Here is a 16,893-nt window from a genome sequence, read left to right as displayed (position 1 = left end):
GAGATTAACTAAAACCAGAGAAATGAGAAAGAGGGAGATGCTACCTGCAATATTTCCCTTCCAGCAACCCATGCAAAAAGGTTCCGGCAGTTGGACGTGCTACCAGGCCACATATTTGCATTTAAGAGATAACGAAGCACTTACGGGCTGAACGGCCGGTGTCTCTGCGCAGAGCGCAGGAGACCTACGGGAGCCACCTAGGAGGACACACTTTGGAAACGCACAGCCACGTTTTTATTGCACTAGTAAAGAGAAGCGTCTACAGCCACACAGTATTATTTACTCCTGTGACACACACCAACTTTGGAAGCAAGCAGCAAGCAGCTGGCACCTCAAATTAGAACATTTTAAAATTAAGCTTTAATGAGAGGAAATAAAAATCGACAAATGGACTTTTTTATACAGTATTCCTTTAGTGTAGCATACTGTAAATCAGCTATATAACAAGATATAACAAAGATGCAGGTTTATTTACAATGGTTCTACCTGCCTATTACTCCCTTCAGCTCGTGACAGCGCCAGTGACCCAGCAGAATATGCACATTAACTTCTTATTTCAGGTGCATGTCTCGGGTACTCCTTAGCATCACGTGCATCTTAGCAGATCCAAGCACAAATGCAGAAATCCGTGCGGATTCCCGGAGTACAAGGACACGCCAAGGGCAGAGAGATGTGCTCAGAAAAAGACACGGTGCAGTCAACCTCCGTCTTGAAGACATGTCTACAGCCAGGTTGAACTGCACCGGAAATGTCCTGTCACACTTGCAAAACGTGGTTTCTGTATATTAAACCGAGCAAAGCGCATCTACAGTCTAACCGAATCGTCTTCAGGAGCTGCAGATTAGAAATATCATGCAAAGTTCAAACCACACACCTTAAATCGTAAACCACAGCTGGCTGGAGCAGAGATCCAGATGAGAACACCAGGAAGAAAGTCCTGACTGCCGATGTGCTCTCCCGCAGCCACCGGCATGGACCTCATCCACTTTTGTGGTTTGAGCTACGTGGCTCAGCTCTCCAAGGGGGTGTCACACACTCACCTTGCATACAGACCAGACACACGAGGAGGAGACGCTTGATACCCACCACAGAGCTCCTTGCCAAACACAGCTTTCCCAAATCTGGGAGAAGAGACAGCATCTTTGCTTACCCTGTTCCACAGTCTCCTCATGTTTAAGATCCTGACTACTTGATGGACAGATTCAATGGCCTGGAGCATGTTTTCTTGGGGTAGCTTGGCCAGAAGTCAAGCCTGGGACTCACAATTCCAACCAGCTGAGAAGCCCACCAGCTGCTGAGAGCTCCCAGCCCTTTCCTGTGCTCTTTCCTAATGGAAAGCCCGGCTTAAGACCGCTGCTGCCATCCGAGGCTGCTAGGCCAGACGGCTGAGCAGGATGATGCATCGCACACACAGCCACGCAGAATACCAATGCTTAATACACCCTCTGCCCTATAAAAAAATATTCCATCTGCAAGACAATGAACACGACAGCGCTAGTAGATAACTTTAAATTCTAATTTATCCTGGGGGACTATCTCCCTGCCGTCACTGCCACGGGGAAGTATAAATCCAAATAGCTCTTGGAGATGTGGGCTGTGGGACTGTCCCATTACTCATCATTTGGGGCGCACCACGGTGGCATCGTGGGAAGATCAGCAGCGCTAGGCGAAGGGTGACACATCATCATCTACTTACTCCAGCGTGGCGACAGAGGGATTCGCGCTGGTGTTATGACACTAGCAGCATTTCTATTACCGCACAAAAGGCAGTGTCATGTTGTGCAGTAACAGATGGGTGTTTGACGTGGGTGAGGTGGCCATCCGTGAGCTAAAACTTGCAGCATTTTGCTCCTACAGAGAGGAGCGAGACCTCGCAAGCCCTCCCCACGTGTCGCGCCCCACCGTTATACTCACTGGTGCAGGCGGCCGCCGGCAGGTCGAAGTCCGCCCGGTAGTAGCCATTGCGGCACGTGCAGACCGGAGAGGCCTCGGCCGTGGAGCGGCTGTTGGCGGGGCACTGCGCGCAGGTCCCCGCGCCCTGGCTGGCCTTGAACGTCCCCGCCGGGCAGGCTGCAAGAGAGAGGAGAGGAGAAGGGTCGGACGCTGAACGTTGCCGGGTGTCTTGGAGCCGTCACCCGTGGATGGCAGCTCCCAGACATTGAGCAAAGAGAAGAAACCCCGACCACGCATGCAAGCATGACTTTAATCCCTAGCAGAGCATGTTTTCATTAACCAACAGCCTCTCTGCTCAGCGAGCGTAAAGCAGGGACAAAAAGGGGGGCTCAGTGGGTGCCGGCACCCCCGTCCTCCCCAGCCAGGGTCCCCGCTGGCTGGGCTCTGTCTCGGGGACAACCTGCAAGGCCACCCCTGCATGGTCTTACCGGCTTGCAAAGACCGAATGATCCTGATTTGCATTGGTTTTTTTAAAAAACAAACATCTCCTCCCCCTAGGTAACCCCAGGTGCAGAGAAGCTTCCTTTGCTTTGAGGCCAAATTTTCCAGGCAGGTGCCTGGTCTGATCTGGACGAAGCAATAGCACGTGGATGGGGATTTAAAGGTATTTTGTCTTAACCTGTTTTCCTGCAGTATGGTGTAATGCCTTGCCTTGTACTCCAGCCTGTGATATAGCCTTGGCATCCTCATGCCCTGGACACAGCGAATCTGTTCGGAGCAGGGCAGCGACAGCAGAGCCCACCCCAGCTCTTGGCACCCGCTCACTTGCTCTCCAGCCTGGCCACCCTGCTCGCCCGCGTCCCACCTACTAGTTTTCAGGGGACTTTCACCAACTATCTGTTGAGGTACGGATGCTCAGGCACCTTGGAGTTCCTGACATTTAATAAAAGCATGCAGATGACTCCTGCAAAACCTAAGGATGCAGAAGGTATTTTGACACGTGTATCAGAAAGACCAGACCTCCATCCAGGTGTGCAGGACATGTGCTTGCAGCGCTTGGCACAAGCACCACTAACACCCCACGGCGCAGAGCCGATGGGACTCCTTGAGGACCTGGGAGCCTTCACACAAAGCAGGGAGTGAGTCCTGCTCAAGGAGCGTTTGCTGCACAGACCCATGCGGTGCCATGGGCATCTCCAGGCCGTCCCAGCTTCGGGCCACCTCCACAACCATCTCGCGAGCAGGACGGGACCAAAGCAGGGCACCCCACAAGGCGGAGGAGAGCACATGCCTCCAACCACAGAGGTAATGCCAGCAACCAGACGCGACTTCTCCAATGGACTGAGCGAGGCGGGGAACATCTTTGTTTTCTGGCCCAGGGGTTGACAACTCCTCAGTTCACAAAGGAGCCCAGCGGCCCCCAAGCCGCTTGCTCCTGGCTCTCCCCCCACAACGCCATCACCTCCGCAGCATCGCTCGGAAAAGAAACGCGCTAAGTGTCTCATAAACACTGGGATGATTGAGATAATGGAAAGTGCCTCTTAGCCCCTGTCTGCCGCATCAGGATATGAGGCATCTCCTAGCAGCCCTGAAGAGGAAATTAATAGGAGCAAGCAGGAGTAACCACTTTGATGCAATTTCCTTGGGAGATAGTGGACCATCTAATCTTTATTGGAGCCCTTTAACCTGTCATTCAAAACTCATGAAGGCCTCTTGCTCTCACGGTATTTCCAGATATTAAAAGATGATAAAAAAGAATAAATCAAAACATTATTTTACAATTTTATTATTCAGGGGATGTTTTCCCCCGCCTGCGGCATGCAACCAGTGTTTTACAAAGGACTGAAATGAGCTGGCTCTTTCCGACGCCGCAAACAGCACAAGTGGGGATTCAGCATCTCAGAGGGTCCAGCTACCATCTCAACTTGTCCTTTCCTCCTCCTCTCCATGTGAGGACCACCCAGGCCTCTATATCCCTATATTCCCGACACGGGAATGGTCTCTGGGAAGGTGGTTGTGTGTTTTCTCATCTGACACTCAAGCAGCAGGACTAAAACACAGCACAGCAGCAGACACAGCAAGGCCTGGCAAGGATTGGGCAACCCACGCAGATAGCTGGGGCCGACTTTCCAGCTGATCAATTGATTCATTGGTTAGCCTGATCCAAGCCCTCCCTTCCTGCCCTTCGCTCATGTGTTTTCAGGAGGAGCTGGAAAAATGCAGTATGACAGGGAGCATCCAAGAGGTACCCACATCTGTGGGTCCATCTTAAATTTTGGACCTGATTCCTGCTTTGAATGCAAAATTATTAAATCTAGCATCCACAAAAGGTCAGGCATTGATCAAAGCCACTTGCAGAAGAAACAGTAAACTCTGCAAAGCACTTCAGTCTGTCAAGATGTTTCCCCACAATTACTGTTTTTCTTCTCTCCGGTGCAGTCGTAAGTATCTCCTCTGGAGCCATGCCTCCACAACGGCTCTCCACCTTCCCCAGCGCTAGTACCAGCCTCAGGCATGAGTGCCTCAGAAACAACATCATGGATAAAAGACCTGGTGTTAAGATCCAAGAGGTGATGCTCTTCCTCCCAAGCAAGCCCTGCACGAGTTCCCCACCGTGGCACGAAAGGGACACCAAGTCATATCAGTCAGGCAAGGCAGAAGACCTAACCACGCATGGACCTGGAGACTTCCAAGGTGGAACTCCATTTATTCGCAGTCCTGCCTCTGCCCTCTCACCAACGCACGGGGTGTCCTCCCCCTCCAGGTCTCAGTGCCAGAGCCCTCGAGTGAGCAAGTGTTGAAATCCATGAGCTCTGCGAGCTACCCAGCAGTTTGTTTTTAAGGCAAACGCCACAGAGGAGCTCCAGAGCTTGGAGAACTTCTGAAAACCATCTGAAATGTGTTGGGCTCTTCAGAGAAACCGAAAGAGAGGGCTCCTGTATCGGGGAATGAGCCATCTAATTTTAGTTGGAACGCGACAGGAGAGCGCGGGAGGAGGATGAGGACCAGAGGGTCACATTAATATGAACATGCATCATTTTTAAGCATATGGGCATGTTGGTGGTTCAGTTAAAGGGTTTTGTTTATTTCTAATTACAATTAAACTAAACGGCACTTGTCAAAATAAATGAACAAAGTACATTCTGCAATACGGCGTCCTTGGGTTTCTTTTATCACTTCACTTATCTGCAAATTCCTGTAATCTGCATGCGCGTGTCTCTTAATTGTTATTATTACAAATTAGCATTTCTCTCCTGTAATTATATTATGGTTGCCTAAATTCCCCTGCAGTTTCAGCTGGGGCTGATGCCTTCTCTTTCCTCCCTTGACTGCTCTGTACCGGAGCCCTCTGCTCTCAAACCTAAGTGCTGCCCAAGCCACTCCTCTTTCTAGGGGGGGTTGAACAAAACCCTTATGCAGTAGCTGAACCATAAAACCTGGGCACACGGGGCACCCAGGCTGCCGATGGGCCCCGAGCCCCCTGCGCCTGCACAAGTGGCGCTTTTCCTTACTCAATCAATCCCATATCCGACAGAAAAAAAACATATGGGACCCAATCCTTCCCATCTTGTCACAGTAACAGCTGTTTTTTGGATGCTGCACAGCATCAAAACCACCGCTCAGCATGCAGAGACGGGTGGCGCGCATGCCACCGCTGCACCGCACACCAGTGGCGACCGTGCATCACATGGGAAGCAGCACTGCGTGTGGGATTTATGGAAACCCGCGCAGCCCGGGATCCATAATCCCCTGGACAGTAAATGCACAGTCCAGTTTCACAGCTTGGAGAGAGGGCTTGAGACCAGGGGACAGCAAAGGGTAATCCCACTAAGGGCAAGTGCAACGTTTTTCTTGATTGAGGGGCTGCTGCAGGAGCATCTCCTGGAGCTTGCAAGGTTGGGATCCCCAGCAGCACCTCGGATCAGGAGCAGCACCAGGGTCTGCCTCTGCTTTCCCTGCCCAGGCGCTGCCCAAACGGACATGTTACTACCTGTGACGAGCCGCCGTGCCGCACTGCAACACGCGTGTCTTCATCCTGGATACCAGTTAATTGATTGTTTATTATGTGGGCTGGAGAAGATTAATGACGTGCTTAACTATCCGTTGCCTTGCGTTTAAGTACCTGGGGCGTGTTTGCAAAGGATGAGGCAGATAACCAGCCCTGTCATCTAGCAACTTTAACCCTCGTCCGCCTGGGGATTTGCAGACACGGTGCACCCAAGGGAGCGGAGCAGCGGGACCACAGTGTTGAGCACCTGCTGCCTGGGGGCGGGCACCCAGCCAGCATGAAGAAGCACCTCTGCAGCCCATCCTCAAAAACCTCTGCAGAAACAAGCCTCAGCCCGCTGCTCCCTCGCTTTTGGGTACAAAGGGTCAGCCTCGAGTCCAGGCTTGCCTGCACCGCTGCTGGCGATCAGTTGTCCTGTCTGTAAAATGGGTCCAGTCACTCAATGAGGGTTGCAAGGGCCACGGATTCCCCAGCAGGGCTCCTTTCCTCTGGGCTCGCACAGTCATTTTGCAGTGGGAGGAAGCATCATTTTATTCAACCCTGCCATTTCCCTTCCCCTTCTGAAAAATAGTCAGAGGCAAACAATAAAACCACTCAGCCTCACGGGTTTCTCCCCACGCCTCCACGCAGCGATCTCAAATTTTGTCTAGCTTTCACCTAATGGCCATTTCTAAAACACTGGACCAGCTCTGCTCTTGGAAACGGCCTCTTGCAGGAATTAATGTCAGAACGCATCTTTTCTTCCCTCAAATTTCGCGCAGCAACGCAATTCTGCTTGGGAGCGAGAGAGGCACGCAGCAGCAGCAGACGCTCTGACAACATTTCAAAACCAGCCAGTTTTGATCTATTCATCTCAGACAGTCCTTACAATTTATTCTGAGTTTTCCGGAGACGTTCCAGCTGTCAGCCACAATTCACCCAGGGCAGTTTGGCAGCACGAGAAACTCTTTGGAAATTACGGCAAGGCGCTTTCAAGAGCCCAGGACAAGCTGCAGTGATACTCCGCTATTACTGCGGAGTACCATTAGCATGGACGCATCTTCTCAAACTACTCCCACTCAACACCTCCACCAGCCTGGGGTCTTCCTGGAGCTAAACGAAGAGAAAATGAAGCTTGGCAACACCAGAAAAAGTCCTAAATGGCTGCTTAAAACGAAATTACTCGCTTTCCCAGTAGCTTGCATGGAGGGGTTCAGCCAGATTTCATCATTGGTGGGTTTAAAAGAAGATATGGGCAAGCAGCATTTCGCTGGAGGAGGACACGTGGCATTAGGCAAAACCCAACCTTTCTGCAGCGGGTTAATTTTAACGGCTAGTAACTTCAAAGCAGAGTGACAAACTGTGCCCCGCTTTGTGCAAATATACTTCATGGCTTTCAAAGCAAATCTGGCCGTTTGCAGGGAAAGGGAGCACCCAGCCAAAGGCTAGAGAAACCTCTCTCTTCGTCTCGCACAGCTAAAAAGACACGCTCCCTCCCAAAGCGAGCTGCTGTCAACTGACCACCGGGGAGTCAGTGCTACATGGAAAGGGTGCAAGCACAGGGGTAGCCGAGCATTTCATTTTTTAAGATAAATCCTCTTGGCTAACGCCCAGAACTTGCATTTTTTAATTACTCTCTCAGGGAAGCTTTAGTCAAAAAAAAAAAAAAAAAAAAGGCAAAGAAGGAGACATCTCTTCTATATTAACTTGCTCTAAAGCTCTCTGGGGATGTGGAGTGGCATTTTCCTGATCAGCTTTTAAAATAGGAGCTTCTGCGAAGAATTACAGACCTCGGCGTGCAATTCTCCATCTCATCCTCCGGGCCCTCGTTGACGCCCCTACCACAGCTCCCTTCGTTTGCAGCAAATAAAGTCTGTGGCATTTCATAATTTCCATGGCTCTAATTTCCCCACCGCGGCAGAGCTAACCATGTTTGCTAGGTCTTGCTCAACACGGCAAGAGACACAGACCACAAAACTTGTTTCCCGTCTTCAGATCTCATGAGCTTTCTGCAAATGTCATTTTCGATAGCATTCTTGTTTCAGCTGCCCCAACTCATGGCTGATCCCTCTCAGAGGACACACAAGACATATAAGGATGAAGCGAGAGCACTGCCACTTAGTCCACATCTTGTCTCCAGCTCCCTCCACGCTTACCCTTTCCATCCTCTTTGGCCTTTTCTGAACCTCCCTTCTGCTTCACCTTCCTGAAGGTCCATCACCCTGGCATGGGCAAGGACACTGGCAAAGCCTGGATTTTCTAGCCTTGCTCTACAAAGCACAGATGGCCGGTGCCCACCAGCATGCCCAGGAGACAAGCAGCAGGAAAGGTGCATGAGTATTCAGTCTGTAGGACACTATGGGCCTGAGAACAAATGAGGACATCCTGGCCATGAAGACACCGGGGCTGTTTCTCACTGCCAAAGTCTGGGATAAAGACTTGTTGTCCCTTAGGAAAAGCACAATTGAAAAACAGCCAAAGCTTGAGCAGTTTATAAAAGGGAAGGTAGGACACGGTCTCCAGAGGCAGCCAGGGCTGAGCACAACGAGCCAGGTGGTCTCGCTCCTGGGCTCCTACAGTTGGCAGCTATGCTAGCACTGGGAGCGGACAAACTGTCCCTAGCGATTTGTTCATTAGTGTTTGCTCCAAGATTGATTTTGGCACTGTTTTTGGAACAGGTAAACATTCCTCGCTTGGCTGTAACTCTCCGCTCTTCCACGGCTTGCTGCGCAGACCATGCCCTCTGCACTGGACCCTGCAGCACAGTGGCCATAACCCTGCAACCAGCACGGCAAGACCACTCAAAAGCAACCGCAAAGACAAGAGCCCTGAAACAGGGACCTCCGCAACAAGCCTTTCTTTACCCACGCTCGGCCAGCAGGAAGCCACTGTCCCCTGGCCAGGCGCAAATTCTTGCAAGTAAGGACTGTCCCTCCGCCACAACACTTCATGGAAGAAAGGACTCCAGCCAAAAAAGCCCGGCAGTATTTTGGCCATTTCCTCAAACGGATAACTCGGTACCCCTAACGGCGCAGAGGGCCTGGGCTCTCCAGGCAGCTCAGCTCAAATCAAGGGCCGGGCAACACCACCGTGCTTCTGTCAGCTTCATGCCATACCGCCTTTACTAACGAACATCTCCCACCAAGCGGGAGGGAGAGAAAAACCCACCATCGTCAGCGGGCAGCTCTACCTCCAGCACCCCAGTGCAACCTCGTCCTTCTACCTGGTATCTCCTCCGGCACCAGCAGTCCGGCACCGACAGTCCCCACGGCAAGGGCAACGGGGACACCTCTCCTGCTGGCACATCACAGCCGAGGAAGCAGGACAGTGACACTTGCCTGGGGCCGGTTGCTCTTTGGAAGAAGGAGCGATGCCGTAAAAGCTGTTCTCACATTTCGGCAAATGTCAGAGTGAGCTGCCCGCAGCCTTCCCTCCGCAAGCACAGATCTGACCATCGCAAGGTGGGTTAGAAAATTAGTTGCGGTTCCTGAAGGACTTGCCTGCGGGGTTTTGGCCCACCATACCTAGTGTGCTTATTATAATGCCAGCCCAAGCTCAGGTGCATGCTGTAAGGTCCACAAAACCTGGGACCCACATTGCCACCGGTGTCAAGGAACGAAGCTGCCCTGAAGTCAGTAAGGGGAGCAGGTGCTCACGCAAGCGGAGAACCAACCTACACCAGGGTGCCGTCCTATCCCTTGAGATATTAAAGTCTCAGAAGTGATACAAAATTTAGGTATGTTTAACTTTCAACAAGCACGGTGGGGACGGGAGCTGTAGCAGCACCTTCGCTCAGAGCTGAGTCCAAGAGGAGCCACGCTCTAGCGGGAAAGTCGGCTCCAGATCCGAGGAACTCACACAGTAAATCCCACTCAGGTGACAGAAACCCCTCAAGATCTTCCTTGGGACATGCCAGACTTTGCAGAGGACGCTCTAAGCGTCCTCAGCTCCCCGGGGACGGCTGCAGAAGCGCAGGGCGGACAGCTGGGGTTGCTCTGTGCCGCGGCCACGGTTGTGGGACAGTCTGGTAGCTCTCGTGGCCGGGGGTACCATCCTGCCAAGGCTTCCCACCACGGGCCCCCTGGGAGGAGGGAAATCACTGCAAAGCACTGTGGCGCCAGGCCCTTCTCAGGGCAAAAGAACATGCGAACACCAAAATATCGGAACCGTAGCTACTGCTTTTACAGCCTGCTTGACAACGGCTCAAGGTGATCTTCCCCCGTTCTGAAAAGTACGGTTTTCCATTAAGAAAAAATTGGCTTGCAAAGCTGACACTTCCCGAGTGAGGCTCGAAATTTTGGACGAAAACCAAAAAAAAGAAGAGCAGCTTGCTAGCGAACCCCTCGTGCATTCTACAGACACCTTCCGCAAAAAATGTATTTATCTCTACGCAAAAAAAAAAACAAAAAAAAATGCAAAAAAAACCCCCCCACAACCGTTTCTCAGTGTTCCGGCGGAGTTTTTCTGAGTAGCCCCAACTGCAGGTACTCCAGCCGCGCCGCTCCTCCTCACGCCGCCGCCTCCCCGCGCAGCCGGCGTGGCGGCTGGGGAAGCCCCGTTAGCTTCTTCCGGATGCAAGACACGGGAAAGGAAAACAAACGCCCCCGCGGCGCTGGGTTCCGCGGAAAACCGACGTTGGGAGGAGGCCGCGAGCGCGCGGGCGGGCGGGCGCTCGAGGACGAGGGACGCCCCACCAAGGGACGGCGGGAAGCGCGCGGGCCCCGCTGCAGAGCAGGAAACGCGCTCAGACCTTGGTCGTGGGTGCTCAGCGCCGAGGCGGAGGAAAAGCGCCGGAAGGAGCCGGCGGCAGCTGTCACGTCAGCAGAGCCTCCGCCCGGCGATGCTTGCGACTTCCCCGTCTTCAAAGGGCGAGGGAGGGTGACGCCTGCCCGGGCTGCTTTCATCTCGCTCGTCATTTTCCCCGCAAAAAAGCCGAACGGGGAGCGGGCGCCCGGTGCCGCAGGTTTAATTGGGAGCCGGGCTGGATGCTCCCCTGCCTCCCCGCGACTACCTGCCCTTCCCTCCCCTCCTGCCGCTGGCGGGCACGGGGAGGGGTTGCGCTGGCTTTTTGGGTTTTGGGTTTGTTTTTTTTTTTTAACTTCTCCTTTTTAATGATCCGATGCTCTTTTATATCGAGCCAGCCACTTCTCCCGAGTCCCTCAGCCCCGGCGGCACCGCGCCGGGCGCCGCAGGCAGCCGGTAATGATGGCGGGTGGCTGGCCGCAAGGCCTGTCAGATGCAGGTTGTCACGGCTGGCCCAGCGTCAGGCCTCCTCAAATTAATTCCAAAAGCTCTCGGTATTCACAGCTATCCTCCGCTCCCCGACAAGGAGGGACTGGAGGGTATTTATCACGAGCATCCCGGATTCCTGACCTGACGGAGAAGGAAGGCGGGGAGCCGAACGGCATGGTGACCACGCCGCAGTGGTGCTGGGAGGCCACCGGCACCTGCGAGCAGGCTAACAACAGGCCAAGGTCTTCTTTTGGGCAGCGTGGAGATGGCGAGCCAAAGGGCAGCCGCCTCGCAAGGCCGGCGAGCTGCGTTCTGGAGGCACACCGGTTTCTGTAGCCCACGGGGCAACGCAGCCGGAGCGCCTTTGCCTTCCCAGGTATCTATCCGCAGCTGCGTCAGCCTCCGCAGGAGACCATGGCGTGGTCCGGCTCCTGCCCGCGTCCACAGCGGTTTCACTGCTCTGCCCCCACCACCTGCGTTTAACCGAGCAGCCCTGCAGCCGTTCAGCTTCAGGCATCCTGAAGCCCACCACGTCTCCTGGTAGGAGGTTTCAAGACTTGCCACACAAGCTCGCCCTGGAGGCTCCAGCTCGACAAAAGCCCTCTAAGACCCCGGAGGATTCCCCCTCGCTCTCCAGGGTGCGAGGAGGAAACGCAATCGCCTCCTCCACGAAGCAGTGAGGATGGGAAGCCCCAAGTGTCTCTCCTCCTGCCTGCAGTCGCTGGCTGTATCTGAGACCAGTCCCTGCAACACCCCATCAGGACCGTGACCAGCTCCGATTTTCCAGACAAAATTGAAATCTTTACTGCTACTGTACAGCTTGCCATGCCTCATTAGCTCAACGAGACCTCAGGTTGTAAGAAAAAGCCACCAAATCTCCTTACATGTTTTTAAAGCTTCTGCTGTACCAGGTGGAGCACGGGGAGGGGGGGGGAAACGCCACCTGAGAAAGGGGAACCTCTGCAGTCAGAGCATCCCTGCCTCCTTCGTCAGGAGCCTGCCCTGAAACATCCGTGAATCACCTCACGAGCCGGGAGCAAGGGCCTGGAAGCATGTCAGGATAAAAGGAGCTGCCATTCAATATTGACGCTCCTCAGATGCGTCTCCTGCTCCGTTGCCTCTATGGCTGCTCCCTGGCTGGGTGCCTCCGGGACAGACAGGACCTGTGCCGCCTCCAGCCCTCACAGAATCACAGAATGGTTGGGGTCGGAAGGGACCTCGGGAGATCATGTAGTCCAACCCCCCTGCTCAAGCAGGGTCACCTACAGCAGGTTGCCCAGCACTGTGACCAAACAGCTTTTGAGTATCTCCAGAGAAGGAGACTCCACAACCTCTCTGGGCAGCCTGGTCCAGTGCTCCGTCACCCTCACAGTAAAGAAGTTTTTCCTTATGTTCAGCTGGACCTTCCTGTGTTTCAGTTTGTGCCTGCTGGATCTCCTTGGATCCCGACACAGAGACAGCTGCTCCAGGGATCATGAGTCATGGGTGCCTGAGCAAAGCCAGAAATCCTTCATTCCTGGCATTCCGGGGGCTAGAGATCTTTGCAGAGCCTTGCCCCCAGAAGGAAAAAAACTAATTTTGGTGCAAATGTCACAATCTTTATAGCCACGCACTGCAGCTCTCAGGAAATCTCAGCCTCAGTGGACAGCCGGCTCCACAGACTCCCTGAGTTTGGGGCAGGACTGTGGCGGGACACGGCCACCCGAGCACCACCAGCGACCTGCAGGACCAGATTTGGCACCGGCTCTCTGCACAGGGCTGTTCAGAGCAAGAACTTGCGATGGAGAAGGGGCACGTGCCTGAAGGGGAGGTTTCTGCTGTCTGCTGCTCCTCGGTAGTAGAGGTTGGAGCCGACCTGGGGGAGGCGAGATGCATGCGCAGCCGGCGACGGCTGCCGGTGCCACCAGCAGAGCAGGCGCAGGACGAGAGAGAATTGGGCTCGACACAATTTGGTTTACGGTCCGCTGGCGAGAACCAAAGCATCCGTCTCAGTGGCCATCTGCCCCCGAAAAATGCACCCACCAAAGGACGTCTCGGCTCTTACGGAGGCACCGTAGGCTGTTGCAGCGTCTATCGCAGAAAGCGGGCCGTGCCAAGCGTGTAACTTCACCCTGCATCCGCGTAATAGGTGATTCTCGCTCAGATTAGGTTGATTACCAGGAGCTGCTCCCACCGAAGATTCGGAGCCGAGAGCTATTCCAACATAATTACAAACTGTGCTGGTCTCATCACATTTTGTTGCCATATTTCAGCGCTATATACACAGAAACTCATAAGATAAACATGAGCTTCCAAGCATCTGGGCTCGCATCCTGCAGGCGACGGCTTGCATTTATCTAAGAGGTAGGGAGGAAGGAGGCCCCACTTCTCATGACGCGGGGAGTTAATTAAACCAGCCCTTCACCTTGGGAAAAAGCGCTTCACATCTGCCCTGGGACACATGTAAATTAAAGTCAGTGGCTTCTGAGCCTGGTCCACAATGGTTTATTCATGTAGAAAAAGTTGAATTCAGTGTGGTTTTCCTTCTCTTTTTTTGCCCTTATTCTAACAGAGGAGAAAAGCACTGATTTGGGGAGACGCGGGGTAGGATTTCAAAGGCGCTTCCAGGGCGGTCGCTGAGTAAGGCCAGTTAGCGGCAATAGGATGGGGGTGCCTTATCTGCCTGCGCCTCTTTGGAAAACCCCATCCTTCCTCAGCTACCAATTTGCTCCTACGGGGCAGATCGAGGTATTCACAGGAATAAACCCAGCCGTACACGTACTGCGGCGCGCGCTTCGCCGCAAACAAAAAGCGGCTCGTGGTTGCACAGCCTTCAGGTGAGAGGCAGCTCACGGCCTTCCAGCAAAAGAAAAAAAAGAAAAACAAAAGCCTTCCGGAGAAAAATAAGAAGCATTTTGCCACCTCAACGCCACGGGGCTGAGGCCTGTCTTGGGAAGGAGCAGCAGCGGGACAGAGCTGGAGGGAAGCCCTGGAGATGTGCTACAGCTGGGCTGGGCGGCGAGGAGCAACGCAGCTGCGAGCATGGAGGAACACCAAGTTCTCCTGATCTGAACCACTTGAGGATATCACCCCTCCAAAAAGCCGTCCGTCACCGCCTACGACGGCTCAGGCGACGGATGCTCATAGCTCGGAGCTATTAATATTAGCTATTAATAGCTAATAACCGGAGCATGAGTCAACACGCTGCGGTATCATTTACAGAAGAGTCAACCAGCAAGCACTTGCCCGCTCCCCACCCGAGCTGGACTCGGCGGGGCGGACAGGCGCGACACGGAGGATTTCTGCACGTCCCTTCGCTCCGTTAAACCCCCTCGGCAGCGGCGAACTACAGGAGGTAGCGTTTCACCTCCACGAAGGACAGCCTGGGAAAATCCAGGGCATCGGGATACAGAAGAGCCTCAACACAAACTGTTTAGCAAAGGCACGGGAGAAGCCAAACCAGCAGCAGCCTAACTGGCATCGACGGAGGACAAAGCGGTCATAAAGAAAACAGCCCAGAGGCGGCAGGGAGCTGGTTTATGAACCAAAATAACGCTCCCCAGCCCCAAACCGGGCACCGAAACGGCAGACCTTTAAGGGTGGCTGATATCCTCCCCGTGCGAGTAGCCGGCGTGCATCTGCGCGCAGCCAATTTTGCATCGACAGTTGCGCCAACCTTCCTGATGGGTCAAAATGCACCAATTTAACCACCACTGTGGGTTTCGCCTTCTCTATTTTTTATGCTTGGAAGGATTTCGAAGTAGTAACTGTGAAACCTGCCCCAGACGGGTTTGCTGGACGAGGAAGAGGGCGAGAAAGGAGGGAAGCGGCTGCTTGCATCCGAAGCAGATTACACCGCAGGGCCCGCCAGCTCACGGGAAAACGGGCAAACTCATTTCGCCCTCGACCACAGCCAAGGGAAAAACCACTTCTCAAGGTCGCTTCCGCAAACGGCACCTGCCGCTTTTCTCCTGCTCGGGGTTCGGGTTGGCCGTGCTTGGATTTTGATCCGGTTCTGGGGAAAGGCTGCCCGGTCTCACTCTGCTGCCCCCACACCACCGGCTGCAGCTGGAGCCGTAATTGGAAAAGCCGATGCCCCCCCCCCCCCAGCTGCCGGGCCATTTCCCTTCGTTTCCATAATAAGGCCGGGGAAATAACAATAAAATTCAGGGGGCGGCAGGGAGAGGCGTGAACCGAGCTTCGCTCCGGCGCGACGCAGAGCGGCGCCTGGCCTCCTGCCCGAGCAGGGGGGTTCGGGGGTTTTTTAAACGCGCGAAACTCGGGCCAAACGCAGCCCGCGCTGCCCTCCGAGCGCCGCCGTTCCCACGCCGCGACACGAAGCCGCCAGCCGGTCTTTTTGCCGGGAGGAATAACGGGACGGGACGCGCCAAAGCAGAGCAGGCTTGCAGCAAAACGCTCGGCGGCGCCGCCGCGAGCTGGGAGCCCCCGACCGCTCTGCCGCTGCGGGCGGAAAAACCACCGCGGGAGAAGAGGAGCCTCGCAGAGCATCCGCGTGCGCGGAGCAAAGCCTGGATAATTCTGCGCGTTTTTGCGGGCTGGCTTAGGCGACGGCTGGCCTGTTCCACCTTCCTTCTTTCCCCATTTCCCTTCTTTCTCCATTAACTGCTAATTACCGCCTCCATTGGGCATCTTCTCACCTACCACCACGCGGAGCCAGGCTAAAGGCGCACTTGAGGACCAGGGGGCATTTCTTCTCTTTTCACCTCCGAGCCCAGCTCCAACGCTTCAGGAACAGCATGATTGACCCAATTGCTGTAAAAGGGCTTTTCTCGTCTTTTTTCCACCCCCCCCCCTCCCCCGGCATCGGTCTTTTTGCAGCCGGCAGACCCGGAGCACAGCCCGTGGCCGTCGGCATTCCCGCCGCGGCGCGTCCTCCTCCCGCTCTGCCGGAGGGAAAGGGGCAGGCGAGGAGACGGGAAGACGCTGCGAGAGCTGCAGCCAATGCCGGGCTCCTCGGGGCACACGTTTGCAGACCCCCCCCCCCCCCCCAAAAAAAAAACACATGGAAACACGCTGCCACCGCACGGGCCGGCAGCGCGGAGCAGAGCCCGACCCTCCCGCGAGCTGAGGCCGGGCGACTTCGGTGCATCGCCCGTCGCCGGGACGGGGCCGCGCGGCCGGCGTTTAGGAAAGCGCAGTGTTTACCAACGGCTCCAGGAAAACGCGCGTTCCTGCTTAAACTCGCCGAGAATTTGCCAAAGCGACTGGCGGTCTGTTTGCGGCTCGCATCGCGACGGAGTTGTCAAACACCGCGCTCGGATTTTACACTCGTTCCAAAGACAGCTCGCGGCGAAACGGAAAGCAAATTCCGATGCAGGAGCTTGTTTCCAAACCGAAGGAACGCAAATGTTTAAGCCTGAAAACGCGGCAACAAAACGCCTGTGAATGTCTCGCCTTTTTTTTTTTTTTTCCCCTTAAAAACAAACTCGGCTAGGTTTTGCGGGGGGAAAGGGAAAAAAGAGAGTTGTGCAGAGAAGACGCTCGCTCTGCCGCAGGGCACGGGGCAACGTCCCCGGCCGGGCGGGCAGAGGGGCTCCCCGGCCCGGACAGCGAGGGTTCAGCTCCCACCGCCCTGCCGGGAGGGGACAGGAGGAATTACAGCCCCGACTCGCACCAAAATCGCCCCCGCTAAAAGGCCGGCGAGACCACAAGGCTGAGGAGAGGCGGCGCGCAAGTCAAGAAGTCAACTCTGCACCTGAGATTTAAAGTGGTTTAAGAGGAGAAAGGACTGAGGACCCAAGCAGGCGGGTGGCAAGGGTGAGCCGGCCCGGCGTGCCGTC

The 16,893-nt window shown here is 54.6% G+C and overlaps 1 protein-coding gene across 4 annotated transcripts in view; it reads right to left on the bottom strand.

Annotated features, from left to right (window-relative positions):
- EPHB1 (EPH receptor B1) overlaps positions 1 to 16,893 on the bottom strand; it is a 119,372-nt gene that overhangs the window by 44,007 nt on the left and 58,472 nt on the right. For all 4 annotated transcript variants that reach the window (XR_010885061.1, XR_010885063.1, XR_010885062.1 and 1 more), the window contains exon 4: positions 1,915 to 2,070. Coding sequence is in view for 1 of the 4 variants with exons in the window: in XM_067302053.1 (XP_067158154.1) it covers positions 1,915 to 2,070 (156 nt within the window). In the remaining 3 variants the exon portion in view is untranslated. The remainder of the gene's footprint in view (positions 1 to 1,914; positions 2,071 to 16,893) is intronic.

This window comes from Apteryx mantelli, chromosome 9 (assembly GCF_036417845.1).
Source record: "Apteryx mantelli isolate bAptMan1 chromosome 9, bAptMan1.hap1, whole genome shotgun sequence".
Classification (NCBI taxonomy): Eukaryota; Metazoa; Chordata; class Aves; order Apterygiformes; family Apterygidae; genus Apteryx; species Apteryx mantelli.
The sequence above is the reverse complement of the archived record's forward strand: the minus strand, read 5'-3'. Positions and strand labels throughout refer to the sequence as shown.